This window comes from Cryphonectria parasitica (genome assembly GCF_011745365.1).
Source record: "Cryphonectria parasitica EP155 unplaced genomic scaffold M406scaffold_2, whole genome shotgun sequence".
Lineage (NCBI taxonomy): Eukaryota > Fungi > Ascomycota > Sordariomycetes > Diaporthales > Cryphonectriaceae > Cryphonectria > Cryphonectria parasitica.
Window position 1 is genome coordinate 5,230,520 of NW_024468910.1, and position 27,957 is coordinate 5,258,476.

Genomic DNA, 27,957 nt, shown 5'->3' on the forward strand with positions numbered 1-27,957 from the left:
GGCACATCCAAGAGAGACTGCATGAGGCTCTTTGTCATGGAGGATGTTCTGGCTCGTGGTCGAGAAGGGATCCGCATGCCCCACAACTCCGCAACAGGAGGGAGAGTTGTCTGGGTCGGGTCCTAGCATGGATTGTAGCGTGGTAATGAACTTTCATGGAGACCCGAACCACACAACCACCCCCCTTTGCAGAATACGAGCGTTTCCAAGGGATCGTCCTGCCTGAGCCGCTGCCCGCTGCCACCATGGTGATTGATGATGTGCTCGGTCACATCCAGGCACGGCTCTCGGTGGTCTCGGAACCAGCCCACAAGCCTTTGCATATCAATGGAAACTATTAAACAGGGCGCTAATTTGATAAGGCTGATTCGGATCATTCCGTCCCAAAGTCAGGAGATAATTGGATAAACCTCGGCCGAGCAGTCTTCTTCAGAAACTTGGGTGGGTGGGGTGGGTTTTACACTGTTACAGACATTCGTACACACGCACACACACACACACAGAAAGAGAGAGAGAGAGAGAGACAGAAAGAGACACCTGGGCGAGGATCGCAGCCTGTCCATGGATATCCTGCTGTCTTCGTGAACTTTCAAACAAGGGGCAACGCAGAGGTTCCTGGTGCTGTCTTTCCTGTCTTACTGAAGGATTCCATTGCGGCTCACGAAGCGGTCGAGAGATGAGCTGGGCATGGATGCTTCAGGGTTGCTGGCTGCCAAGGATGTCATGGTATGGATCAATTAACACAACCCTTGTTGGCAGTGATGAGGGATTCCTTGTCATGCCTCGTTCAGAACCGATCTCACGTAATACTCTCCTGCTCTCTCCTTAATTTCTTATTTTCTTCTCTTTCTCCTTCTCTGGACTTCCCTACCAACAAAGCTGTGATTATGGGAGGATGTTGAGGTAATTTGCAAGTTGGTGAACCACAAGGACAACCCAAGATGAGCATATGCCCAACTCTACACTTCTTAGTTGTGTGCCTTAAAAAAGACTGCAGATTTGCTTCAATTGAAACATGCTAGGACCAAAGGAAAGGGCTTTTGTTTTGGGAAAAGGAAGATATGCATATAGAATCCTGGATCTAGCCCAAAGGATAAATTGCAAAAGTATCTTGTGCACACGATGGTCTTATAATTGTCGTCCATCCTTCTGTAATGATGTAGATGATCATGTAAAGATTGAGGGCGAACATGACTGCCCACTTGGTGCCAATATTGGGTTAAAAGGAGGTATGAAAATGGTATCAACAGAGTGCAATAGAGAAACAATCGATATATGCGAGAAGAAGAGACAGGAGAGTCCCTCGGCTCAAGTGCCGACTGCTCTGTTTAGATCATGGCAATACAGTACTGCTCGCATACTACAATATAGCAAAAGCTTATCAATCAGTTGCTACGACCTACACGTAATTACGCGCGACCATGAACACATGGATGCCCAAACAATGCTCGTTAGCCACAACCCATCCACCCCATCTACTCAAGCCGCCTCTCTCACCTCCTCACCGATCTCAGGGATCCACGCAACCCGCCTGCTCGCAAATAACTCTAGACCCGGTCTAGTCGCAGAGAGATCAACCCCTTCGCTGCCCGCGAACAGGCCAAACTGCAGACACCTGACATCCGCATCCGCCGCCTCGATGATGCACACGGGTGACCCGCACGCGCCACACATGGTCCGCTGCATGGGCTGCCCGCTGCCCGTGTTCCTGTCTACGTAGACCTTGTGAACCCCGACGGCGGCGGCAGAGCCAGTGTTGTCGTCCGTCGGGGCCTCGTTTGGGGCCGGGGAGAACTGCACATGCTGCTTGGGCACGAGGAAGGCGTAGGAGGCGACGCCGCCGCTTCGCTTCTTGCAGCTGTTGCAGTGGCATGTGAGGGTTGGGAAGGATGAGAGGGGTTTTCCCGTTACTGTGACCTGGTTGTAATTGTTCACGTTAATTAGCATCTTGGTGTGGTGAAAGGATGATCCTGTCGTTGAGTCGTTGTCATTGCGCCAAGATACTCACTTTTACTCTGCCGCACAGGCACTGGCCGGTCGTCGTCGTTGTGGTTGTTGTTGATGTCATGATTGAATCTTGATTGCCGTTCTTCCGTTCTTCAGGCTGGGTCCTCTGACTGAACGATGAGCATACTCGGCCTTGTAATTACAGCTCAAAAGGTCAACTGTTGCTGTGGAGAGTGACTTGAATGCGCAGACCATTCGTTCTAGAAGTTTTGTGACATGACAATAACGTCATTCCTGTCTCGCAACAAGCCGGCTACGGCACAAGGTTGGTCCCGCTCCGGGTAATAAATGTAGAGGTGATCTGCGGTGACTATGTCTCTTGAATCGCCATCCTAAGTCGGCCTAGACGAGTCTAAACATCATTTCATCCTTAAAAAAGCAAGCTTTTTCATTCGTTAATGGTTACACCTCTTATTTAATGATAAAGACTAAGAAAAGGTATCGTCGAGTCCCGAATGTACATGAAGAGTAGAAGAAACATAAGCAGAAGAACAGCCGGAACCTTACTCCGCAATACGCCTTGCCTTACTGCAAAGTAAACCTGCCAAATTTGATGAACATATTCCCTGGGCACAGCCAGCCGAAACAAAACGCCCTTGAATTTTCTTTTGGAAACGACAGAAGAAGGCAAAGAGCAACCAGGCCACCTACATGTGTCCGGTCCAGCCTGAGGAGGGCGAAGGGTTCAACGAAGTCATATATATGTATGAAGGACCCTGCCTTGAAATACTTGGAATTTTTTTTGGGGGAGACGACGACACCTTGAACAGAACACACGACGAAGCATACCGCGCTTCATTTTTCTTCTTTTTATATTTTTCTTCCCTGTTCCTCTCCTCAGAGCGGCCAGCTTTCCTTCTTGAGCGGTTTCGTGTGTGTTGCTTGGATGCGAAGATCAATCTCGGACGGAGACCAGTACGCGTCGGTGTGATGACCCATTTGATGATGATAATACCCTCCTCCCGACCTTGCCATCGACGCGGGCGGTTGCACCTCCTCGGGAATCTCGGTCAGCTCGAAGATCCCAGGGCTCTTCTGGTTTTCCTCGTCCCGGGACATGGAGGCGAAGCCCTTCTTCTCCACTAGGGTGCTGCCGCGCCAGTTGTTGGAGCCCTTGGTCGTGGGCTCTGTGGCGTCCAGTCGTCGGGATGTCAATGATGTGTGGAGGTCCTTGACGAAGGGGCGGAGGACTGGGATGCACTGGACGATGATGGTGCCGGCTACCTCGCCAGAGTACCAGATCTCGGACATGGCGTCTCGCCCTGTTGTAGGGGGTTAGCATTCTGGGAATCTTGTGCCTGGTTTTTTTCTGTAGAAGAAACAGGAACAAGGGGACGGCGGCGATGACTTACACATGTACCATGTGTCGTGAACGTGCATGAGTGGAGTATCCTTCCACCAAGTCCTGACGGCCGTGATAATAGCGACACTATTTTCGCCATGTATTAGCTTTGCTTACAACATTTCATAGAAGGAAAGAGGAGGAAAACAGTAGAGGTCGAGGGTGGTGGAGAGAGAGAGAGAGAGCGCTCACATAATTCCAAGACTCAGTGTCAGGCAGAGGGCAACCTTTTCTGCTCGTTGGAGTTTCAGACGCCATGTTATGAACCAGGGAAACATGGCAAAGACAAAGTCCATAAGGATGTTGTAGACTGAAGACACACGCATATGTTAGTGATTGGGCATATTCCCCCCCCCCCCCCCCCCCAAAATACAGCATCTCTTTCATTCTGGCGGGGCTTACTATTTCCGATTTCTTTCCACTGATCGGAGAAATCTTCATTCAGACACCAGCCCTGCAGTCTGTACCACTGCTGGTAATCGTCGTCGCCGCACAGCTTGGCCCACTGGAAGATACACTTGCTGAAGGCGATGCTGTCCATACTGACGATGCAGAACCACAGGATACCCGCCTGCCATTTCTTCTCCACCATGCGCAGCAGGGTCACTCCAAAGGCCGACTTGCTCACCGCCTGGCCGATGACGGTGCCGATCGACGAGGTGTTGATGAGGATGTGCATGCGGTCGTTCCAGCTGCCCAGGCTGTAGCCGGTTGCGTATTCGACAGTGATGATGATATCAGTGGTCATGAGGAATAACTGAATGAGAGGAAAATGAGTGCAAGGTTAGTCATTGTTGAGTATATATAAGAAGTAAGCGAGCATGGAAGATGAACAGGCGTCAAGATATTGTTTTCCTTCTTATTCATGAATCATATACTATCAAAAGAGAAGAAAACTCACATATGCTGATATGAGAATGTAATCGTCGTACCAGAGCCCATGACGCCTGGTGAGCTTGCACCAGAGCCTCAGGGAGAGGAAGACAGTGGCCCCGGCAAATAAAGTCCATAATCCTGCATAGATCTGCCGGGACGGGTTGTAGTAAATAACATCATCGTCGTCTCGGGGGGAGATCATGATCGACTCCATCGATAATGGTCCCCCAAGCTACATTCTGGCCGGGGAGTAAATCGTATGTCGCTGGCGGGGCGGAGTTGTAGGGAGAGGGAGTGGGGGAGAGGAAGAAGAAGAGGAGGAGAAGGAGGAGGAGGAGGAGGAGGAGGAGGGAGGAAGAGAGTAGTATTGGTGCGCGCGTGCGTGCGTGCCGGGCGTACAAATATAAACAGTTTTGTATAGGTCCGGAAAAAATATAGAAAGAAGCAAAAAAAACAGCCAGATCAGAAAAAAGCAAAGAAGAGAGGTGCCAAGATAGGAGAATTGAAAGTTTAAAGCAAGACAAGCTGTTGCTTGTCCTCAGTGGTCTGGCCAGCGGGTCGACGGATGTACGAGGACGATGTGGCTGGGCATGGGCGAGGTATAACCATATTATGGAGCTCTGCTGCGCCAGGCCTGATCCTTGAGGAGGGGGGGGGGAAGCGCGCGGAGCAGGACAACCGAGCTTGCTGAGTGAAGAAAGTATAATACGTACTAACACGTAGGGCGAGAAAATAAGAAAAAGGAAAGAATAGATGAAAGGGCCTGCAAGTTGGATTTCACGTTGGACTTGCTCGAACGGGGCAGTGCTCCGTCAACGAGACCCCGGAGCCCTGTCTGGATATTGGCACGCGGGAACCCGCAGCGGGAGGTAGCACGAGGTGGTGGCCCAGCGGGGACGATGAAGGAAAAAAAAAAAAAAGGGAAAAAAAAAGGAAGAAGGAGGGGAGAAAGAGAATGAAGAGTGGATGGTGGGTTGAAGGTACCATAGTACATGCACGGTGGCAGAAGCAATGCACACGACCAAAACGGTCTTGATGTTGCAATGAATAAATGAATGAGTGATGGATACATAGTACGTACGTCAGAAACCATCACCCTGTCTTTCTCCGAACCCACGTGTGGTCCTGGAGCCATCCTTTTACTGTTTCACTGCTGTCGTGATGCTGATGAGATCCTTTCCTTTTCCTGTCCTCTTATTTTCTTATTCTTGTCGCTTGAGACGGGAGGCCGTGCACCTTTAACGAGGCGATGTGCTGATCTCTTGTCTCGAATATTTGGGACGGCCTAGCGGGACGAGGGTTCTGGAAGCCTGCCAACCGAAAGTCTTGAGTATCTAGACCGAGTGCCTTTTTGTTCTCCTCTTACTCCGTGTCCTTCAACCCAACGGTGCATCCCCTTCAGACACACAGACCTGTGGCGTCCGAAGCATTGTCCCATTATGGTACACTAGTAATTATGTAGTTTTTAGTACGGCTGACAAGCCCTGGAGGAGGGTGGGCGGGCGGGCGCGTGTTTGTGTGTGTACACTGCAGAGACGAGGGGAAAACTAGACCGACTCGGCGGATCCGAACGGAGGGGATGCAACTCGGTCACCATGCAGGTTGCGGGCTACATGAAACATCCGGTGCTGTGGGGTTGTGGATACAGGAGCAAATGGAAGAGTGGGTATTCACAGCTGGGGGTTGGCCTGGCTGAATATGTAAGTAATCACGCCAACGCCCACAGCCCTTGACGGCACTTTTCCTCTAGCATCGGACAGAATGGAGACGAGAAGAGAAAAGAAGAGAAAGAAAAATAACACTTAGATAATCCTCCCCTCAGAAAAGGGGGGGGGGCCCTATAGGGGGATGGTGACGAGGCATGGACTGTGCTTTTATGGTTTACACCAAAAATAAAATAAAATATGAGGCGAGAGACACATCATGATTGATTGAATGGCCCAGAACAAACCACGCCCGTCCTGAAATTCCCACGGAGGTCCAGTCCAGCCTGCGGGCCTTTTGGAAATGAGGGTGTCCTTCCCAACGAACCTTGACCGGTCTCGTGAGAGGACGAAGATGGGATGAACTAAGCAAGGAGAGCAGGGCACATTCGTCATCCTCTTGTCTTTCTCTCTCTCTCTCTCCTGCCAACATTCAGATCCTCCTATATTAGGCGAACGTTATGAACAAAGAAAAAAGAAGAAAAAAGCAAGGCACAGAGCTAGCAACATCGAAAGAAGCAAACGCCCACCCTGCCTCCGTGATCGTCAGCGATCCAATCCACTCTTCGACATGTGCCCCATAAGGTGACGGGAAGATTTGGTTCGTGCATCAATGATCAACGATCAACTTGCCCTTCTTTCTTCCCGTTTGCTTGCACCTAAACCGCATGACGTGCCGGACGCTAGTCGTGGGGCTCATGCAAGCCTACAGTACTAGTAAGAGTAAGTAGGTGGTGGTGGTGTGGCTTTTCTTTCCCACCAATGCCAGTGCCACCTGAGAAGGGACCAGCCGCGGAGCTGGGCTTGTGACCTTGTCGTAGAATTAGTCGACCGAGAGCCAATTGGAGAAAGCGAAGGAAAAAACAAAGCCACGATTTGCTCTCCTCCACGTGGTGGATAATTAAACAACCCCGTCATGCTTTATGCTTCTACTTTAGTAGAATTTCCCTTCTTGGATCCTTCCCCATCTTCCTGTGACCAGTTCTGGTTTTATTTTGCTTTCCTTTTTTTTTTTTTTTTTTTCTTTCCTTCCTGGGTGGGTGGTGTTTGGCTTTGTGTGTGTGTGCTGCCAAGTTTCCCGCCGCGGTTTGCGCCGACGCCCGCGACCCCCCTGGGAAGATGAATCCGCAGCAGTTATGAGGGGGGGACGGGGCTGGAGGAGCAAGGAGCAAGGAGGAGGGATGGTAGTTAATTAATACCCCCCATCCAAGGAAAATTCGCGACATGTGCTCCCACACGCAAAACGCATTTTCACACCCACACAACCCGTTCATCCAAACGCCACGTGAGACACACAAGCCCCAGATAACACCCACACTCTGATAAACTCTCTTCCCGTATCGTCGTCCAGCAGAACGAGACCGGGTGCAAGTCCACAACGTACCACGCATTATGGCACGACATCAGTAGGCAAAAGCTCACACGAACATGCATTACCACTATCGACGTACTACCGGTAAGCGAGCGGCCCCCGCAATGTTAAAATATGCAGCTCAGCGGGGTTTCCCATCACACGTCGGGCTGCAGGTGCCTGCAGCAATGCGGCGCACCACCACTCGTCGCCACCAATGTGACAGTAACGGCCGACAGCCCACAGTAGTGAGTGGTGGGATGGAACTTGACGATGACGAGTCTGTATGCAAGTCTGCACTTTGACATGACTGCTTCCATTCAGGTAGGGAGGGGGTGGACAGCCTGAGTCGGAGCTGAGCTCTTCTTTCTTTCTTTCTTCCTTCCTCTTTTCCTTTGAGTCAAGAAGGTCACCAGCCACACAAAGCGGATCTCTCTTCTGAAGAGGCTACTTAGATAAGCTAAGTCCTTCGCCCGAGATTTGACGCGGTCAAGAACGACAGGTGCCATCGCCGGAGGGGTCGAACCCGGTCTCAGGGCGTTGGTTTCCCCTGTGGCGATCCTCTCTTGTCTCGTTTTCACACCGACATGGATGAACAAGACCAAGATAAAGATGGAAAAACCTCTTAATCTGCCTCCGTTGGTTCGTATTCCTCCTTCTTGATTCTGTATCGTGGGCTCCGGCTTGGTGGATACAATGTAGCACAGCAGTAAAGTGACAAGTATGCATGCAGTAAAGTGTCTCGGAATTCCGCCGTTTCATTTACTCTTATCAGATAACGCAGTGTCGCTGTATGTCTCTTGTGTGCGCGTCCGGATTAGCTGGGCCCTCCTCTTACCACCTTTCTCTTGGGTAAGAATGCACTTGAGAAGGAGATGAAAGAGCAATAATCAACGCCGTTATAATGACGCCACCGCCGTTTCACAGGTGAGACATTAGATAGCCCTGAAGAGGGAAAAAGAACGGTTGCGGATATTTCTCCTCCTCCAACCCTGGCAACAAACAATCAATGCATCGGGATGATCTGATCTGTCTGTCATCCCGTCGATCAATATATTAAATCTGCTGTGGATGCTTGGGGGGTACGGTTTCTGACGCGTAATAATTGTTCCGGTGACGAGGGTCGGTCTCTATTCCCTCCCTCCTTTCGTTCCCCTCCTTCCCATCAAGCAAGATTTGTCCGCCAGCAGTTAAGAGCGCCATATGCACCACTCAACTGTGGAGAGGGTCGCTGGCCAGCCTGGTGATGGGATGATTGGCTAACCAGGTGACCACTTTTGCGGTACAGTCAACAAGGAGAGGATTAGAAGCGTACTGCAAAGCCAAGGTTCACTAAGTCATGGCATCATAGTTCACCTCGATTCAGAGAAGAAACAAAAACGTGGTATTGGGTATCTATAATGACCAACATGCACTCAGGTCTACGCATATCGTCATAAAAATCCCGACTGGCAGTCCACCATCCATGCAAAAAGCCAGACAGAGAAGAGACCAAGGATCACGATCCCTAAACCATGTTGGCTCCTCTGGTATTATGAAAACTCCCGAGGTGCCGAGCTGATCCTGAATGAAGCAGAAGGAAAGGAAAAAAAAAATAAAGAGACAAAAAGGGAGGGCTCCGAAATGCAACACCTAGGGTATTTGACTTGACCCTCTTACATGATCACAGACTTTTTGTGATTGGCTGCTGCTATTGCTTTCTCGTTAGCCGTATCAACGAGGAGAGGAACCTTCCTACTGGACCTCCGAGTCAATGCGTCCGAGACCGTGTAGCCGCTGCTCGAGGTCTCGGTGGTGCACATGTTGATGTCCATGAGCCCCGGGAGTGTGCGGCTCTGAGCCATGGCCCCTGGACTCCTCGAAGCTGTGTGCACGGCTGTGCGCCCGGCTGGCGTTGCGGCTTGCGTTGCGCGAGGCGATATCCTTGCTAATCTGGTACGAGCTGGTCCGTGAGCCAGGTCCAAGTCTCGGGCGAGAGGCATAAACTGGAGCCGTCTCTGTGATTTCCTCCTTCTCCTTCTCGGTCGGGCCGGCGGCACCACCCGTTGCGGCGGCAGATGGCCGGCGGTGGTGCTCCGCAGCCTCCTTGGCAAGCGTCTGAGCGAAGGCCGAGTTCTTGCGCAGCGTGGGTCCAAACCAGTAAATGACATAGACGGCACCGACAAGGCAGAAGGAGATGGCGAAGAGGATGAAGGACGCGTTCTGCAGAGGCTTATTCTGAGGGCCCGGGATGTTGGTGTAGAAAGGCGTGGCGGCATTGGTGAGGACACCAGCGAGGAAATCACGCGAGAAGCCGTTGCCACCCGTGGCGGACGCTGAGAAGGGCCCATATGCGCAGACCATGTAGTCGATGGTGGCCATGTAGATGGCGTAGTTGGCAATGCCGATGATACCAGAAGCAAACATGGAGCCGATCCAGTGGATAGGAGGACCGTTGCACGTCAGGGCAAAGATGAGCAGGCCGATTGGCAGGCAGGGCGCCGTGAAAAGCAGCCACCACAGCCTGCTCTCATATTGCGCGTGCTCGTCGCCGGGCTTGGACTCCCGCTGGCGTATGTTACGCCTGATGGCCGGGATAAAACTCGCGTGGGCGACGAGGTAACCGATTCCGATGGGAATGAAGGCCAGGCCCAGTTGCCAGGCGTTGAAGTTCCACTGCGTGTACACCAAGCTGAAGGACTGAATCTGCATGAAAATAAGGGCGTCGGAGAAACCGGACAGCAGAGACAGCGTCAGGACGATGGGCTCCGTCACAAACATCTTGAATGGCCGGTACCAGGTCTGGCAGATCTCCTTGAAATCCATGCGCTTAAGGACTGGATTGATCTCGTTGGGGCCGTAGATGCCCTCCTCGCCAGCCTTTCTGCGCTTCTTGGCGATCTTGTCGAGGCAGACCGTCGTACGGGTCTCGGGGACCGTGAGCAGGTGCAACAGCTGGACGAAACCGCCAAAGATAAGCTGGATCCAGATGCACCAGCGCCAGGTCAGAAAGTACTGGACAAAGCCTCCGACGATAGGACCAAGGATGGAACCGCCGACCGAGGACAGGACGATATATGCAACGGCATATTGCTGGTGGTCGGCGTCAAACATGTCGGCAATCATGCCCAGGGTGACGCTGCCGCCGGCTGAGGAGAGACCGCCCAGACAACGTCCCACTAGGAGCGAGCCGAAGTTGGGGGACAAGGCGACGAGAACACACCAGACGTTGACGAGGAAGAGCGAGGCCTGCATGATGGGTTTGCGGCCGAACTCCTCGGACCAGGGCGCCCAGAGCTCACATCCAAAGGCGTACAGGATCAAGAACAGCGTGGCACCCAACCGGGCCACCTGAGCGGACACGCCAAACTCCGCCTCGATGCCGTCGAGACCGTTCGAGTACAGCGATGTGTTGAAGTTCATGGACGTCTGAACCAGGAAGATGACGGTGAGGACCCACCACTTCTTCCAGCTGGGCCATGCAAAGGGCAGATCGTCCTCAGCCATCTCGAGAGTGAGCTCCCGCTTGCCACCTGGAGAGCCATTCTTGTCGTCATGAACAGCATGGTCGGATTCGGACGGTGGGGTGGTCCCACCTCCCGAAGGAAGAGGGTCTTTGGCGGGAGACATCTTGGGACGAGCAAACAATCAAACAAGAAGTTGGCTTGACTGTCAAAGTGGTAAGGGTGGGAATGGGACGGGTTGCCAAAGATAGACGATGGACGACCTGGTGACTGCTGAAGGGAAAAAAAGATGCTATCCTAGAAGGACAGAGATTGAGACACCGGGGAGGGGGGGGGGAGAGTTGATGGAGAGAGGTGTAGCAGTACACGAGGCCTCGTCGTGTAAGAACAGGGACAAGAAGAGGGTGTGGAGGGATGATAGAAGACAATACAAGGGAAGGAGGGAAAAGAAGGAAAAAGAGGGGACGTCACTGCGTATAAGTACTTGCTCGAGGAAGGAGCTAACAACGTCGAGGTTGCGCCGGCCAAAAAAGATCAGTCGATCCAGCAGGTACTTTGGTAGTGGGCGTACCAGTGGGCTGCTCTCTCCACGGTTCTCCAGCTTTTTCCCTCTCTCAACGGATCCGATGCCCATGGGGTTGTGACTGGGACCAAAAGTCTAAGCCATGGCCCATGGCTGGCCATAGCCTCTTGCCCCTGCCCCTCTCCTTGGAGGAAGGCCATCTGGAGCCGTTCCTACCCGGTTATGAGACGAATCTGGAAAAAGACTCACAGATTTTTGTGGGTTCTTGCACAAGGGGACTAAAAGAGAAGAGAGGATGGAAACGATAACAAAAAGACTGGAGACAACAAGTGGAGGATGGTGGATGACGAATAAGAGACCCACGATACACGAGACGAGGCAGGAACGCTGAATGCATTTTCCCCATTCTACGAAACAAGCAATGCGGGACAAGGAAGTAGAGTCGGTGAGGTGAGAAACGACGGTTCATGCCTGGCCAACAGACCAGGCTTGGTCGATGATGAGTCGTCCAAGCAACCAAAAGCTTATGCAGTAAGTAGTACCAAAGCAGGAGGACGAGAAAGCAAGAGCCGCCTACTCCCTCCTGCTGTACTGCTCCTTCTTCAGATGTCAGATGTCAAAGTGACATTGCCGCCATGGTCAGAAAAGGCTTAGCAGGCAAATGAAAAAAGGTATGAATGGTATCCAGGGTAACATCTCAAGGTGAATGGCTTGCCTGAGGAATGTTAAGGCGCTAATCGGGCCGTGCTATAGGCACTGAGGTCCACCATGACGCAATGATGCGACTTTAGGATGCGCGAAAAGATGAGAAGAAGAAAAAAGCAGGCCTGTGAGAGAGGGCTTGGACAGTGATTCTTTGGTACGCAGTACATGGTACATGTAGATACGAAAGAGAAAAAAAATTCAGTCCTGAGGCCGGGCTAATTGGCGGAGGGAGGATCTGCCTGGGTGATGGTACTAAAGGCAGCCTGGCAACCTTATGGAGCACGCATCCGGCTGCTCCTGTTTTCGCCCTGTTGACCTAGCCAGGCGGGAATAAGAGGGTTCAAGACGTGTAAGAGAGAGAAAGAAAAAAAAAAAGGTGAAAGGTCCCTGGCATGAATTCGTCTTGTGACGTCAGTCCGACGAAGCCGTGAATCATGCGTATACTCGATCTTTACTCAGATGTAAGCACGAGATTATCGTAGTACAGTAGTAATAATAAGAGGACTAGGGTTAGTAGCAGATATAACGCCATGGCTGAAGAAGGTGCTCTCTTCTCTGTTCATGGGACATGGACATGCCCCCCTGTTATCTTCAGTCGCCTGGATGGCGCTCCATTGCTTGTGTCTCATTCAGTCGGCCTCCCCGTCATCAGCTCTTGACGACTTCTTGAGATGGCGACAATTACTCTGATGTTGATATCGTGCTTTGAAAAGGAATGGGATGATGCGGATCAGACCGCACACCATCATCCCATTGAGGCTCAACATCGGCTTCCCTTCCTGGGTAACCAAGCCTTTGAGCCAAGGACGGCGTGGACGGGTGGGTGCACCCGGCTCGGCAGGATCTGAGCTTTCGCGCTGCGGATGGCTTGGCTATCATCATCTGTTCCTGGCCCCTGGTCCGCCTTCCTCTTACCACCCGCCCCCCCCCCCTAAAATTCTCCAATTCTGTCCTGTGCCCTGTTCCTGTTCTCCTTCTGTGGTGACGTACTCGAGCATCGCCAGAAGGCCGCATGCCATCGACGAATATTACTGAGATTATGCAGCGCCCTCCTTTCTTTTTCCCAGCTTATGTTGTTGGAATCCTCCTCATGTCGGGGCTGTCAAAGTCGCGAGTTGTCCCACTTCTGACTAGCTAAAGCCCACTTATTTACGCGGAGCAAGTGTTCGCGCATTTAAATCATCCCACTGCTCGTCTCACCGGTGCATTTGGCCCATGGGGATTGATTAATTTGACTGGGTACGGTGGGGGAGCTGTGTTGAAGGAAGATCTTTCCTCTCCAAGGAGTTTGAAAAATGGGACGGGCTCCATGTCTCCTCCTTTCTCACCAACAGAGAACTCGTGCAGGCATGGTCTGAACCAACCCAACCTGTTGGGGAAGGGCATGCGAGTACTGTAGTCACCTGGGCACCTTGCAGATGGTCTGGCTCTTGTATAACTCTCATTTTGTTACTTCTTCATCGGGAAAGGCAATGTGAAAGGGGAAGGCAAAAAAAAAAAAAAGAGAAGCAAGATAGTAGTACTATGGCAATGTACATAGCACAGCGATAAAGATGAAGTCCCCGCAGACCGGACCGATTTGCGGGGTCTTTCTTTCTTTCATAGTACCCACTATCCATAATGCCCACACTCACCCATAGCATCCGCCGTCTTCAAGCCGGTCGGCTCGGTGGTTTATACCCCGCGCCGAAGAATGAGCTCTGGGGGGTGACGTGGGCCATACGGTCCTTTGCCTCTTTGCCTCTTTGCCTCTTTGCCTCCTTTGACTTTTTTTTTTTTTTTTCAAGCTTTTTCTGCTCTAATGATGATTCAGCAAAATCATGGAGAGACAACCTCGGTAAAGATGAGCGTGTTGTCTACTGTGGTGTGGTACTTTGGATTCGCTAACAGGGTTCTCCAGGTTTTCCCCAGATCATCTGCATGTTGCGTTTGCATTCGACCTGGTTGTTGCATCTCCAACTGCTGTGCCCCAACTCATGTTTTGTACATTGCTACTTGTCATATCCAATATGAATTGTTCTTCTAGATTTACAAACGATATCAGTGCTGGTCTTGCTCCACATGCATATCGTTATATCTTTGAAAAGATGGGGCCTCGAATTCACCGAGCCACCGTGAATAGAATCATGTGCAAGACAAGGACAATACTGCAAGAGCACTTCTTGTTCTCCCCGAAGTCCTGGTGACCACAACACCATGGGGAGCTCAGTATGGGGTGACTGGCTAGCTCCTCTCAGTTATATCGCCGGCAAACCCACTATTAAACACCCGATCTTTACACATCTGCCGCTGCAAGAGCCGACTCCCTTGCCCCTAGTCCCAGCTCGGGTTGAAGACATCGCGGACAACGCAGCTCTCCTCTCTCATAAATGTGTGGAGAGCAAGCTTGGCAGTGGCCTGTTCCCCACGCTGGGGAACTGAAGAGTGGTTCATAGATCACTACATAGTAGTCTAGAGTTATATATCTAGTATAAAGACGACATGGGGGCGCCATCAGAGCTCCAACACCGATGCGCTGGTTTATAGTGGGCTGAGAGAGAGATAGAGAGAGAGAGAGAGAGAAGGAGATTGGATCCTTGGGTCCCCGCCATCACTGCAGCCATGTTTGAACGTGTCCTCCTAGTTCCTCTCCTCCTGGCAGGTCTGGTCACGGCAGCGTCTCCTCCTTACGCCGAATACATACTCGCCCCAGAATCACGAAAGATTCTCCCAGCCGCGATACATCGAGTCAACGGCACCGTGTCGAATGCACAATCCCTAGTCGCCAGCACGAACGGGAGTGCAGTTCTCAGGGGCAACTCTTCCATCACCTTCGACTACAAGAGGAACATAGGAGGCGTGGTCAGCGTCACGGTCGGGTCGGTGTCCTCGAGTGATGCTGTCATTGGTCTGACCTTTACCGAGTCCAGCCTATGGATCAACGGGCTGGCTTCGGACGCCACCGCAGATGCTGGGCTGGACACACCCCTCTGGCTTGATGTGGGCGCTGGACCGGGAACATACACTGTCGCTCGAGAGTTCGATCGGGGTGCCTTTCGATACCTGAGCGTCGTCAGTCACTCCAGCGCAGCGATCGAGGTGGAGAGCGTTGCTGTTCATTTCACTGCCGCCCCGACGCAGGATTTGCGTTCCTATGCCGGCTACTTTCACAGTAATGACGAACTGTTGAATCGTATCTGGTACGCAGGTGAGTCTCTCTGGGCTTGAATCACGCTCTGTCCCATTGTTTGCAACTTTATCCTTGTTTATTTTATTCTGAATAGCTGATCAACTGATTTCTTCTCTTCCCCTCCTTCTTCTTCAAAGGAGCATATACAACGCAATTATGTTCTATCGATCCTCATCAAGGTAATTCGTTAATATGGCTCCATATCATCAACAGCACCGAGGTCATCGAGCTACCCGAGACCATCACCTGGTATAACAACTATACCATTACAAATAGGAGCACCGCCTTGGTAGATGGAGCCAAAAGAGACCGGCTCGTCTGTAAGATCATCGCCTCCCCTGGCTACTAAGTCGTTAATGCACACAGAGCCTGGATGGCTAACGACTCATGGAACTAATGACAGGGCCTGGCGATATCGTGGTGACTGGCCCAAGCATATTCGTCAGCACCAACGACATGAGCTCTCTCCGAAACAGCCTCGACTCCCTCTTGCTACTGCAGAACGCCTCAGGGGCCATGCCGTACGCCGGGGTTCCGTTTTGGGAGGAAGTAGGCGGTACCTACAGCTTCACTTACCACCTGCACGGCCTGCTCGATATCGCTCTGCTATATGAATACACCAACGACCTGGCTTATCTTCAAAGTGTCTGGAAGAACTTTACGCTGGGGTTGGAGTTTTCTATTGGCCATATTGATGATACCGGCCTTATGAATGTGACCACAAGTGGCGACTGGCTAAGAATTGGTATGGGTGGCCATGTAAGTACAATATTATTCATTGACATGTCTTTCCCCTCTCCCTCTTTACAGCTTTTAGACCATTATAATGCGATACTGACTAATTCGAGTACAGAACATCGAAGCCAACGCCATTCTCTACTACACCCTCAACAAAGGCATCCAACTAGCCAACATACTCAACGCCACATCCTACGCAACAAGCTGGACCACCATCGCCGCCAAGATCAAAACCGCCGCCAACACCCTCCTCTGGGACAACACCACCTCCCTCTACCACGACAACGAGACCACCACCCTCTCCCCCCAGGACGGCAACGCCTGGGCCGTCCACGCCAACCTCACCCAGTCCGCCGCCCAGAGCAAAGCCGTCGCAGCCGCCCTCCGCGCCCGCTGGGGCACATACGGCGCCCCGGCCCCCGAGGCAGGTGGCACACCGGCCACCGTGTCGCCCTTCATCGGCTACTTTGAGCTGCTGGCCCACCACGCGGCGGGCAACGCGTCCGCCGCGCTGGAGCTGACGCGCCTGCAGTGGGGGTTCATGCTCGACGACCCGCGCATGACCAACAGCACCTTCATCGAGGGGTATGCGTCCGACGGCAGCCTGCACTACGCGGCCTACACCAACGACGCGCGCGTGTCGCATGCGCATGGCTGGTCGACGGGTCCTACGTCTGTCTTGACCATGTACACGGCGGGCTTGCGGCTGGCGGCGGCGGGCGGGACCGAGTGGGTTGTTGCGCCGAGGCTGGGCGGGCTGGTGAGCGTGGAGGCTGGGTATGTGGCGCCGGTCGGGCGGTTAGAGGTGCAGGTCGAGGCGGACGCTGGGACCGAGGTGGTTACGGCCTTGTGGTTGTCGACGCCCGAGGGGACGGTGGGCTCTGTGTCCTTGCCTGGGGTGACGGGGCGCCTGGAGGATGTCGAGGGTAACACTGTTGCTCTTGTGGATGGAGAGGCATCGGGGGTGCCGGGAGGGAATTGGACATTGGTTCCGGCTTAGATTGGTTTTGTTGTCATATTAGGAAGTCCATAGCAGATCTTTGGATTATGATGTTGGCGGTTCTTGATTTAATTATGACCTTATAAATCACAGCGTTGGTCTTTGGAAGGTCTATCGGAATACTCGGCTGAGGTTGCATATGTTCACCGACTTGTCCGCAGCATGCACGTCTCGTCATCATTTAGGAAGCTCATCATCAGGCTGAAGCCTGTTTTCGAGTCACGCAAGGAGTAGGAGAATATTAATCGATGTGCTGCCTCTCCTCTCTGACCGCGCCACAATGAAATCACCTTCTCACCGCAGGTTCAGATCCCATGGCAAATTACAGTCATCAACTACACGCTGTCGTAATCTCGCAAACTATTTCTCGTTTATTCTACACCGTCTATGGGGTTTACAAGGTGGCTGAGGATCGTATGGAGGCCGGACGAGTGCATATGCAGTAATACAAGACACGACCCAATATTTGATGACAAGGTGATTCTTCTACCAATGCTGACTCATGGTCACACAGATGTCCGGTTTATGGTGTGGCGTGTCTTGCTTACTTAAAAGATGGAGAGAATACTATCGTTGGAATACTTTGAGGTGATGGTATCGCAGGTACAATAAATCATTCAGCCGCTTCATCACCATAGACATCTGCTCAGCCTAAATTTCGTTTTCCTAGGCAAGACAAGACGCAACCATGGGTTCTAACAGTAACAACAACAAGCTCATTCTTTATACCAACCACACATGTACATGTACGCAATACTCCTTTACATAAATCAACTCATATTTGTACATAGGAGATGGATCGTAGCGCTAATTACTACATTTAGGGGCAAATCGAGCCAATGTGGCCCTCACAGAGCTGGGCGTTCCCTTTGAGGAGCGCATAATCAACGTGGATGGCCCTCGCCCAGCCGAGTTCCTCAAGCTAAATCCCCGCGGCCTCGTGCCCGTCCTCATTTTCAACGACCAGGTCATCATCGAGTCCACCATCGTCTGCCAGTTTCTAGCCGACATCTACCCGTCCCATCTCTGTCCGCCTCCGACCTCCACAGAGGGCGCACTGCGCCGTGCCGCCATGTCCTTCTTCATCGACGCCTACTGGACCAAGTTCCATACCGTGCTCTTCAGGCTCTTCGAGGCGCCGACAGAGCAGGATGAGGAAAAGGTCATCGACGACGCCGTTCGGGGTCTGGTCAGCGAGGTCGAGCCGCTGCTGGCGGACGCCGCGCCTTTCTGGGGCGGGAGTGACAAGTTGACGCTGGCCGAGGTGATTACGGGCCCCTTTGTCATCCGTGCCGTGATCTTGTCTAAGCATGGGGTCTATCCTGCGAGTCTGAACAGACGGGCCCAAGAGGAGGCGCCGCGGTTCTTCAAGTGGGCAAGTGCAGTGTCTCGGCATCCGAGCATTACCTCGATTTTCGATGAGGAAGTTATTATTGCACGGTCTGTGGCCAAAAGGGCGCGCATGCGGAAGGCTGCTGGATTGGCTTGATAAATGATAAAGTAGTGATGAATGTTTAGATATTCAGTCTCAGATATACGTGGCGAACATAATTAGTACTTTGGTTAGTCAGAAGACGACAAGTCGAGACAGAAGGGGAAATGAATGACCCTTTGGAAAAAGAAGGAAAAGGTAGAGAAGAGAACAAATTCAATAAGCACCTCAATTATCCTCACGGTACTATGACGATGGTAGGAAGCCCACCGTTAAAATCATATGAGCATTCCGAATTGACTGAAATTCATCATTTGCTATTGATGAGTGGATTTTAGGTAAATTGGAGGGATTGCGGGTTATGATTTCTATGCAGAAAACTCGATCATGCTTGCGCAAGTCTGGCTCTAATCCAACCTTGGATTTCTTCAAGATTCACAGCATCCTTGCCTCCCCAGACAACATCTGCCATGTTGTCGTCACTTCCAATCTCTGCCGTCGCAGTGACAATCACCTGGCCAGTCTCTATCAGCGGCTGCAGTCGGTTGTAAATATCATCAACTGAGCCACCATACTCGACTGCAGCGAACTGAGCCAGAGGCAAGCCCCTTTCCTTCCAAAAGTGACCAGACATGAGGCAGATCGGCATGGAGCCCGTGAAGCGTGCGTTGAGGTCCACCACCCACTGCTTTCCCTCCCTATCTGCCACGATGTCCACGCCAGCCCAGCCCATAAAAGACTCCGGCAATCTCTGTGTGGTGTCCCGTACAGTGTCCCATACTAATCTCTTCAGTTCTTCCTGTCTGCTGTAGTCAATGTGGCCACCAACCCACTTTCCATTCGTGGTGAGTGTCTGAACTGTGACGCCCATGATCAACGGGTTGTTTCGATCATGACGAGTTCCTGGAGCGCCCACGACGAAGTGAACACTCAGATCCCGCACGAGATCGATATATTGCGACACCAATATCTCAGTCGTGCCCCGAGCTTTATAGACGACCATGGACGCCACCATTTCTTCTCTCTGCGCCTCGGTCTTGACGATGAATGTGCCAAAGCCACAGCCAGCCCGGCAGAGCTTGACCACAAACGGGAGAGGCCGCGTTCTCAGGGAGCAAGATGGCTGGTCGAGGTGCACCGATCGCAAGTCCATGCTCTCCGACCTTGGCGTGCGGATGCCAGACGTGACGAGGAACTTTTTCGAGTTGACATCAAACATCTCTCGTGGGTCGAGCAGACAGTCGTGGTCGTCCATCCAGCCCTGCGGCCGCCAGAAGAGCAGCTTCCTACCCTCGCTGGCCTCCTTGAGCTTACCGAAGGGATTGCTCCCATCATCGAGATTTATAATTCTCGGATGGTGCCGCTGGTCAGGTGGCAGCTGCGACAGAGCCTTATGCATCCCGGCTTCGGTGATGTTGGGGGCGAAAAAGACCACGTCCATGTTCCCTAGCCCGAAAGCCCTGCGCAGAGGTTTCAGACCTAGGATGATTCTCCTGAGCCTCGATCTCTCGTTCTCGTCGTTAGAGTACGGGACCGGCTCCTCGTCTTCCGGGTAGACAAGCTCGCGCGGAAAGGCCGGGTGCAGGTCCATGTGGCCAAAGACGCAGTACATGGTGACGATGAAGGGGCCTTGTATGCCATTTTCGCGGTAGAGGTCAGCCAGTGTGGTGTCGAGACGGATGGTGCTGCTGATGAGTCTGTCTTTGGATGGTGGTGGCGAATGGTTCTGTCGCGTCGTTCCTGTGAGCTGGACAACGACGGCCTCACTGTCCAGCCCACGGTGTCTTGTTGGTTTGGGACTTCTGACGGTCATTGTAATCGTGGAAGCCAGTCTTAGAGGTCACGAGACATACTCCCATACGCATCAAAATTGAGCATATTACGTTCTTAATGTATGCAGGATCCTGTAGGGCTGTAGGGCTATAAGGCTGTAGGGCTGGGTGCCATTTTTCGATCCTCATTTTTATTACGTGTCGCCGAGGCTTCCTGCGGCTCATACGGACAACATCATATGTCTCAGTAATCTAACAGACTAATCACTGGTCACGTCAGCATTCAAGCACGCGATCGAAAAGTATTGGTGATCCGAGATGACTGAGAGAGAAAGAGGGAGAGATGGACACGGTGCTCACCGCCGGAGCGCTGCGTATCTGTCAGCAAGAAGGCCTTACGATCTAGCCCCAGCCCCTCTTGGCCTTAACGTCAGTATTTCTTTTCCTCGGGGAACATATCGCCCCCATTTCAATTCATTGGGCTGAGAATCTCCGGCTCGCAGACTATTGCCTCTGCTGCTTGCTCTATAGTCTAGTAATTGAGTCATTGGGATGCTCACCGCCCCGCAGCCCACCTTCGTGAAAGGATGTGTCTCAAGAAGTAATACCAGTGAATTTGATAAGCCGAAGGAGGCTCTGAGGTTCAAGAGTTGAGTTAATTGCACCTTGATGATTGCTAAGCTCCAAAGGACAGAGAAAGACAGCGGGGAGAAAAAAGAAGAAAAGGGGTCTTGGCTCATTAATGCTATAACAAATGCCAGATAGGAAATGTATGCCATGACATTCATAAAAAAAAAAAAAGAGAATACGACGCTGGAGGCACTGGAGATTGGCATGAACTCAATGCGCATGTTGATGGTGAAAACTTAGTACCGTTTGTCAAGTGGTATGGTTCCTTGATTCTGGGTATAAATTGTGACTTATCGTTACTTCATACGCTATGCTGCGAGGTTGTACGAGAAGTTGTAGAATAGCGCTATCAGATTCCCCTCTCCCTTAGAACCTGTCCAAATCGCCAGTTCCCTTTTCCGTCTCTTGACGCGATAGTGTCGGTGCAAACTCGTCCTGTCCATTGATCTCATCCTTGGGCTCTTCCATCTCAAATGCTTCCTTATCAGACCCATACACATCTGCGTCTCTGATATCCAGATCCGGTAGATGTGACTCTCTCTGTCTGGATCCTCCTGTGCCCTTGACGAACGCAGATGCCATGGGATTGGAAACTTCGAAGGCTGGTGTGGGCCCTGCGGATACCAGCGCCGTGTTGTCAATTACAGATTTTCCTCTGTTGAAAGCAGGCCTGTCTTCGGAGAAATCGGGACCAGGTTGGCCGGGTTGCGCTTCGTCGTAGTTCTGTGCATGGCGGATTGGAGGCAGGGTAGATGGCGCTATCCGGCGCCCATCTCGGTGTCTTGCGTCTCTGTCGTGTTGCACATGCACCTCGTCCGGCTTCCTTGGGTTTGGTAGCTCGGTGCTGCGTTCTGTGTGTGATTGGTCTTGTATAAGGTCGAAAGTTGGTCGATCTGTTCCTACCACAGTGCCCCGTCGAGGTGCGTCACCAGTGCCTCTCAGACCATCTTCTGGGCCGTTGGATGTTTCTTGAGACATATCTTTGTCGTGATGTTTGTGAGACGAATTCGGGGGAGTGGCTTGGGGCTGATTTGGGTGTACAAAAACCGTGTCGGTATGAATTGGCATATGGAAGAGGTTGAGGTTTGACGTTGTGCTTGAGAAGAAGAAATTTATCATTTCATGAGACACAATTTTTCTCCCATGCCTACTTGCTATGTATGTATATAAGCACCCTACACGCGGCTGAGCCCAACGTAATGATCGTCGTCGTATCGCCACAGCATCCACAATTGTTGACCATGACGCAAATGAACCCACTTGACCACCAAATTCCGCCACTAAATCAGGCATTACGATGGTAATAACGCGGCTTTGTAAAGGGCAGCGGGCTGTAGGGCAGTAACGCCATGACATAGCCTGGAGTAGGGGATTGACTGATCCATGATCGCACGCACATTCCTCCGCTATGAAACAAGGTCAACTGCCAGGCCGGCTGGCCGGTTCCGTTCACTAAGTTACACAACAATTCGGGAAGCTTGCATATTTGAGTCCGTTTCAGAAGGTTTCTGGCTCGTATAGCTCTTGTCCCCCTATGTACTATAGTAATAAATCCAGGGGATCTCGAGCCGAACCCAAACGCCATGACATTAACTACAAAGCATCTATCTTCTTTCCCTCTCTGCCGCTCTGTCTGACGTCTTTCTATCCGTATGGCTGGAGATCTTGTGTACTCAAATCCGATTTGCAGTTTACATTTCCCCCTTGGTTCACCCCCTTACTATGTGATATCATGATGAATGAACAGCGAGGAACACCCACATTTACACAGAGACCTCGCACAGCATGTGTATCTATGAATACTAGCTCAATTGAGCCCGGAGCTTTATCCCCTTATTCTCCATTTGTTTTCATGCTAGATCCATGAGTTCATGTTTCCAGGCTTTACCAAATTCACCCTTTCATCCTCCTTCAGAACAATCTGCTATTGTATCACCCTCACAACAGGGCACCTCTCTTGCGAGAAGCAGCCTTGACTTCTTGTCGGAAGGCCAGATCCTCCAAGATCTCCTCTGAACCTCCTCCGACAACCATCATGCGCAGATCTCTCGTAATCTGTTCTACAACCCCTCCGCCCCCCGGACCGCGCTTTTGGTAGGCCACACCGCCCATGACCTGCTGGGCCTCCCTGGCAGCCAGCTCGAGGATCCTGCCCCCAGACACCTTGGCCAGCGCAATCTTGCCCGCAATCGTATCCGTCTGCCAGCCGTGGATCTGCACATGGTGAGCGATCTGCTCGAGCCAGGCCCAGTGGGACTCGACCTCCCTCGCAATGCTGATGATCTTGTGTCGGATGATCTGATGGCTGATGAGCGGCTGGCCAAACGTCTCTCGGGTGCTGGCGTACTCGAGCGCCGTGCTCAGACACGTGCGGGCCTTCCTGTTGCACCCGACCGCCATGATGAACCGCTCCCTGTTGAAGTTGGTCATGATGTACTTGAATCCGGCGTTCTCGTCTCCGAGCAGGTTCTCCACAGGCACAACCACTTCAGACATACGCACCCAGCTTGCTCCACCGGCGTTCTGACCGCTGTTGTGAATCTTCTCGATCTCAACTCCAGGCGCCGACAGAGGGATGACGAGCAGCGAGATCCCGCCGTAGCCTGGCCCGCCTGTGCGGACGGCCGTGGTCATGTGCGACGCCCACTGTGCGCCCGTGATCCATTTCTTAGTCCCTGTCACAACGTAGGTCTGCTTGTCTGGGCTCTTGACTGCTCGCGTGCGGATATTGCCCACATCACTACCGCCCGTCGGCTCTGTGATGCCCAGACAGAAACTCGTCTCCCGCGTGAAGAGACCAGGCACCCAGCGCTGCTTCTGCGCCTCTGTGCCATGTGTTAGGATGGGCGGCAGGCCGATGGCATTGGCCCCACCTGATAGCGCGATACCCACGCCGCCCTCGAAGCGGTTGGCCTCGTCGTTCAGGATCAGGAAGTGGAACGCGTCCAGCTTGTGTGCAGGGATGCCAGCGATGGATTGGAACCCGGGCGGCCTGTAACGCGGCGGGATGTCTGCCAAGGCGAGGCCCGAATTGATCCAGGATGTCTTGGCTTCGTCTGGACAGTCGCCCTGGGCTTCCCAGGTGAGGGCGTGGGGCAGGATGTTGTCGTCGATGTACTTTCTTGCATAGGCCTGCAGTTTCCTGTGGGATTCGCTGTAGTATGGCGATTCCAGGGACCGTAGCCATGCTGGCTCTGCCCAGGGATTTGTGAAAGGCGATGACATTCTTCGTGGGTATTAATTATCCCATCTAGTCATGGAGTTTTGAAACTGCGAATGCAATACTTGGCTGAAAATGACCCTCAGCAGGATTCTTTTGTTGCCTGAAAGTGATCAGCTGGTGTGCGGGGTGTCGGCTACAGACTTGAACCCGAGCGACCTGCGACTTGTTAGGAAGAACCATAACCCAGACTACTTTGGCATTATTTGAACCACTCTTTCTAAGCGTATGATTTTCTTCCATCTCTTATTTGAACAATTTGGTGCTCAGTTTGGCTTGGAAATTTGAGGGTGGCATGTCGATTGAACGCCGACAAGGCTTTCCCAGCGGGTCCTGGATAGGCTGGAAGTTCAGGTCTTTGCCTAAAACTCCTGTAGCTTTCACTTTTTCCTGAGTCCCTAAAGCTCCTCTCCCTGGTATGGCAAATACGGCCCGCCGTTCAACAAGTACTACAAGAGAGAGCGCAATTCGCGTCGTCTCGTTCCATGCGCTCAAGTCGATATAGAGTTCCAGGGCCAGGCGCAATTCTGCTGGACCGACCACAGGGCCTGGGCTTCCCTTCTCGCCTATGGGCGTCCGGACAATCTACCAAGTTTCCTTCATATACGGGGTTGGGTCGCATCTCTGCTCTGTAAGCATGGCACTGAACCGGTCAAGAGTGGATTGTTTGAGGATTAGTTTGTCAGACTAGGCCCTCGGAGAGCCATGCATCGGCATTCTTCCTACGACATGCCTTTCAACATTGATATGGCGCGTGCAGTGCACGACATTCCGAAGCGCATAGACGTTGTACATATTTTTATTCTGTCGTCACACTGGAACATTCTACGAGAGTGCTTCACAAATTTTGTCCGTACTTCATCTCCAACTTTGCCAAAACGTGAGTAGTAGTATATTTTGCACGAATTACATGCAACAGTCATGTATTCTTAGACTTTACAAGTATATGTAGTCACCATATAATCATACATCACCGATGATCAGGCCAATGCTAATACCTGGGACCAAAGATTTTCTATGATTTCTAAGCATTCAATCACCCTTTGGCAGCCCTGTTAAGACCATGTGTGGACTTGAATCTGCAAAAGGCCCCATCCCATTTGATTAACTCTCGTCGTTCATGAACCTCTGCAGCCATCCGGTGCGGCTGATGGAGCTTCGGATTTTCTTGCCAAAGATCCTATGACATTGTTCATTAATTGTTAGATAATAGTAATACAATGATTATTATTGAGTTTGAGAAGCGGTTCACCAGTACCACACGGGAAAACTTACCACAAAGGTATCGTGAGCGAGCAGACGAACAAGAACAGAGCCCCCAGGATGGAGAACACGACCAGAGATCCCTGTTCTACCAACCAGTCATTGACGAAGTAGGTCAGTCCAAACGTCAACAGATTCCTCGCGTTGATGGCCACAAAAGCCTCCTCATTGTGCTGCCGGTAGCTGTCGATAATATACCCAAACACGCAAGTAGAGGCAAAGACCAGGCTCATATTGGCAAAGCCGAAACAAAGCACAGGCCCAGCCCAGTGCGTCTGGTAGTGGATCGTGGCTCCGAACCCAAAGAAGCCAACGGTACCCAGGACAACGGCCACGATGATGAGCGGGAGGCGGAACTCGGGCTCGTAGATGCCCTTGTTTTTCTTGGTGAGGTGCACGCAGATCCAGTCGTTGAGAGGACCGGAGATGACCTCGCCTATGATTGTGAGGATGAAGGGTGACAGACTGATCAATCCGGTCTGGCTGACTGTGAAGTTGTAAGGCGGAGCGACAAAGATGACACCATTGACGACGGAAAAGACAACGATCCAGGTGAGTGTCGTTCCTATTGATAGTCTTTGTTAGTGATAAATCAAATCACGAGTGTCTGTAAACATCATTCCATAGTAAGATTATAACAAGAAATCATGTCGGACTTACCATAGATGAGAAATCCCCAGAGAACAGCTGGGTAGAACCACATGACGACTGGACGCAAGAAGATCTTCCAGGCCGGAGCGTCGGTGTACCGCCCAGTAAACACACGAAGAGACTGCCAGAAGGTGTGCCTCTTCTCTGTGCTTGCCTGGTTGTGCTCGACATGATGCATGACGCCCTTCTCAGAGTGCACTAGGTCGTGCTCATGTCCCAGCTCCATGTGCACCATGCCACCGTGCAACTCACTCTTCTCATCCTTGACCAAGATGGGAACCACCGAGTCTCTCCTGTACGCCGTCTCCGGGACAAGAAAGACGACGCCGAACATCAAAACTCCAAAGAAGATGGCACAAACCCCAAACGTCCACCTGTACCCGTCCAGCTCGATAATGTAGCCCGAGATCAGCGCACCTCCAGCAATGCCCGTGAGCAAGAAAAGGTTCCACACGGCGATGCGGGTGGCGCGCTCGTGCACAAAGTATAGATCGCCAATGGTGCACTGCACCAGGATCTCAAAGGGGGCCATGCCGATGCCCGCGACGATGCGGCTGGCCAGGAATGAGCTGTAGTTGGTGACAGCCGCGCCCCACACGCTCGTGGCGAACATGATGAAGATGGATATGATGTAGATTGGTCGGCGGCCGAAGATCTTTGCGAGTGGGTTGGTGATGAAGAGGGAGAGGCCGATGGTGAGGATAAGCCAGGCGGTGGCTTGCGAGAGGACTTCGACGGTGATGCCTAGGTCGGCTGAGACTTGGACGAAGCCTGGGGACAGCATGGGGCCGTATGCACCGACTACCGCGGCGGCAAGCCCAACGACGAGGAGGATTACTTCTTTCTGCCTGAATTCAAAGTCCAATGGTCAATAACTGAGTTGCCAATTGTAGGTAGGGCACAAGAGGAAGAACCTCGGTGTACTAATCCACGCACCATTGGGGCCACTGTGCAATACCAATTCGTTTGAACGTTAGTCTAGATCTTGAGAGAGGGCGAACATTTTTCAATTTTGAGGGAGTTCAGGATTTGACTCACGTTCAAGGGGTCATTAGGGCTGTCCGAAGGCTGTGGCACCAGAATCACGTCCTTGTATCTGCCCTTGCCGTGTTTGAGGAGTTCTCTAGGTATATCTGAGTACTCTGGAGGCAAATCGTCCTGATCACTCATGAAGGCTATGAGAAGAAGAAGAAGAGTCAGAATTTCCAAATGATAACGCATTCAACATATGCGGCTTGGGACGGGGGGATAACGGACCCGTTCCAGGAACGACCTCCATTTTTTTGCACTCAAGTATGCCGAAAGGCATGTTTGTGACTGACTTGTTATTATGATGAATAATAAGAAACAGAAAGAGAGAGGGAGAAATCTGATTACAGCATAGACATGAGTAAGTAGATCTTGTCTTCTTCTTTATCCAAGTCGAGATTTACGCGAGAGCAAGGCCCTCTTATATACATCAAACCCAAGAGCTTACCCCAGCATTCTTTTACCTTGAGAGACCCCCTGCACGTACATAAGAACCTGGAGCAGCCAATGCATGCATGTCCAGCTGGATAGGACTAACCTTCGTCTACATAATCATGTTCCAGGGGGTGTTTGTGAACAGAGAATCGGCTTTTCGGTAGCGAGGCCTCTCACCCCCATGGCACACCCACACCAACGTAGCTCGTCCACCCATCGGACGAGCCGTATCTTTTCACCAGGGTTTCCAATCCAATCTTGTTTAGGTGTTGGGGGCTTGGGCTTTGGGACCTATTTTCCCCATGCTGCGGGGTAAAAGTAGGTCACGCATCCTACTGGCGTTGTCGGTAGATCTTCCCCACGGGCAACCCCAGAGTCCGAGGCTGGGGTAGCTCTCCTCATGCAGGTTGGGTGGTATTTGGCCGGGTGTCAAGCGGGTGGTGGTGGAGGAGGAGGAATTGAAACCAGATCTTGTTTGCCGAGTGTTTACTAGTGAGATGGAACTTGGTACAGGGCGGACGGGTAAGAGGGTGGTGTAACTTTGTTCCTGTCTTTCTTCCTCTGTATATTAAGTTATGGTCAAACCCTAGCCGTTCGTTCCCCGCGTTTGGGACCGGAGAAATGAATTGTTTTAGATGTTGGCCCAATCCCAATCTTGTAAAGCCAAG

General features: G+C 51.9%; 9 protein-coding genes across 9 annotated transcripts; 2 read left to right on the forward strand and 7 right to left on the reverse strand.

The window, feature by feature from the left end:
• Positions 1 to 1,479: 1,479 nt before the first annotated feature.
• M406DRAFT_75795 (uncharacterized protein) lies at positions 1,480 to 2,068 on the reverse strand (the record flags this gene model as incomplete). The annotated part of the gene is made up of 2 exons (XM_040925903.1): positions 1,480 to 1,917; positions 2,009 to 2,068. 2 exons carry the CDS (start codon positions 2,066 to 2,068, stop codon positions 1,480 to 1,482), a joined length of 498 nt encoding a protein of 165 aa, XP_040780274.1.
• A 776-nt stretch (positions 2,069 to 2,844) lies between these two features.
• M406DRAFT_287447 (uncharacterized protein) lies at positions 2,845 to 4,759 on the reverse strand (the record flags this gene model as incomplete). The annotated part of the gene is made up of 5 exons (XM_040918735.1): positions 4,251 to 4,759; positions 3,752 to 4,106; positions 3,542 to 3,659; positions 3,360 to 3,436; positions 2,845 to 3,269 (listed from the first exon to the last, which is right to left on the reverse strand). The coding sequence occupies exons 1-5, from the start codon at positions 4,437 to 4,439 to the stop codon at positions 2,845 to 2,847; spliced, it is 1,164 nt and encodes a 387-aa protein (XP_040780275.1). The 5' UTR covers positions 4,440 to 4,759.
• Positions 4,760 to 8,642: 3,883 nt separating this feature from the next.
• M406DRAFT_287451 (MFS general substrate transporter) lies at positions 8,643 to 11,127 on the reverse strand. The gene has a single exon (XM_040918736.1). The coding sequence runs from the start codon at positions 10,886 to 10,888 to the stop codon at positions 9,014 to 9,016; it is 1,875 nt and encodes a 624-aa protein (XP_040780276.1). The 5' UTR covers positions 10,889 to 11,127; the 3' UTR covers positions 8,643 to 9,013.
• A 3,424-nt stretch (positions 11,128 to 14,551) lies between these two features.
• M406DRAFT_52455 (family 78 glycoside hydrolase) lies at positions 14,552 to 16,857 on the forward strand (the record flags this gene model as incomplete). Its single annotated transcript, XM_040924477.1, has 4 exons — positions 14,552 to 15,137; positions 15,257 to 15,439; positions 15,523 to 15,878; positions 15,973 to 16,857. The coding sequence occupies 4 exons, from the start codon at positions 14,552 to 14,554 to the stop codon at positions 16,855 to 16,857; spliced, it is 2,010 nt and encodes a 669-aa protein (XP_040780277.1).
• A 659-nt stretch (positions 16,858 to 17,516) lies between these two features.
• On the forward strand, positions 17,517 to 18,523 carry M406DRAFT_355257 (thioredoxin-like protein). Its single transcript, XM_040923123.1, has 2 exons — positions 17,517 to 17,603; positions 17,682 to 18,523. The coding sequence occupies exons 1-2, from the start codon at positions 17,546 to 17,548 to the stop codon at positions 18,344 to 18,346; spliced, it is 723 nt and encodes a 240-aa protein (XP_040780278.1). The 5' UTR covers positions 17,517 to 17,545; the 3' UTR covers positions 18,347 to 18,523.
• A 151-nt stretch (positions 18,524 to 18,674) lies between these two features.
• On the reverse strand, positions 18,675 to 20,154 carry M406DRAFT_65608 (uncharacterized protein; the record flags this gene model as incomplete). The annotated part of the gene is made up of 2 exons (XM_040924937.1): positions 18,675 to 19,974; positions 20,057 to 20,154. 2 exons carry the CDS (start codon positions 20,152 to 20,154, stop codon positions 18,675 to 18,677), a joined length of 1,398 nt encoding a protein of 465 aa, XP_040780279.1.
• Positions 20,155 to 21,057: 903 nt separating this feature from the next.
• On the reverse strand, positions 21,058 to 22,076 carry M406DRAFT_109359 (uncharacterized protein; the record flags this gene model as incomplete). The annotated part of the gene is made up of 2 exons (XM_040915351.1): positions 21,058 to 21,787; positions 21,988 to 22,076. 2 exons carry the CDS (start codon positions 22,074 to 22,076, stop codon positions 21,058 to 21,060), a joined length of 819 nt encoding a protein of 272 aa, XP_040780280.1.
• Positions 22,077 to 22,540: 464 nt separating this feature from the next.
• Positions 22,541 to 23,916, reverse strand: M406DRAFT_287457 (acyl-CoA dehydrogenase NM domain-like protein; the record flags this gene model as incomplete). The annotated part of the gene is made up of 1 exon (XM_040918737.1): positions 22,541 to 23,916. One exon carries the CDS (start codon positions 23,914 to 23,916, stop codon positions 22,630 to 22,632), a length of 1,287 nt encoding a protein of 428 aa, XP_040780281.1. The 3' UTR covers positions 22,541 to 22,629.
• Positions 23,917 to 25,015: 1,099 nt separating this feature from the next.
• M406DRAFT_75803 (uncharacterized protein) lies at positions 25,016 to 27,134 on the reverse strand (the record flags this gene model as incomplete). Its single annotated transcript, XM_040925904.1, has 6 exons — positions 25,016 to 25,091; positions 25,187 to 25,739; positions 25,835 to 26,673; positions 26,762 to 26,772; positions 26,864 to 27,000; positions 27,083 to 27,134. 6 exons carry the CDS (start codon positions 27,132 to 27,134, stop codon positions 25,016 to 25,018), a joined length of 1,668 nt encoding a protein of 555 aa, XP_040780282.1.
• Positions 27,135 to 27,957: the final 823 nt, after the last annotated feature.

Coding starts and splice junctions, on each gene's coding strand:
- M406DRAFT_355257 (XM_040923123.1), top strand. CDS start 17,546: ATGGGTTCTAACAGTAACAACAACAAGCTCATTCTTTATACCAACCAC. Junction 17,604..17,681: donor TACCAACCACACATGTACAT/GTACGCAATACT, acceptor TACTACATTTAG/GGGCAAATCGAGCCAATGTG.
- M406DRAFT_287451 (XM_040918736.1), bottom strand. CDS start 10,888: ATGTCTCCCGCCAAAGACCCTCTTCCTTCGGGAGGTGGGACCACCCCA.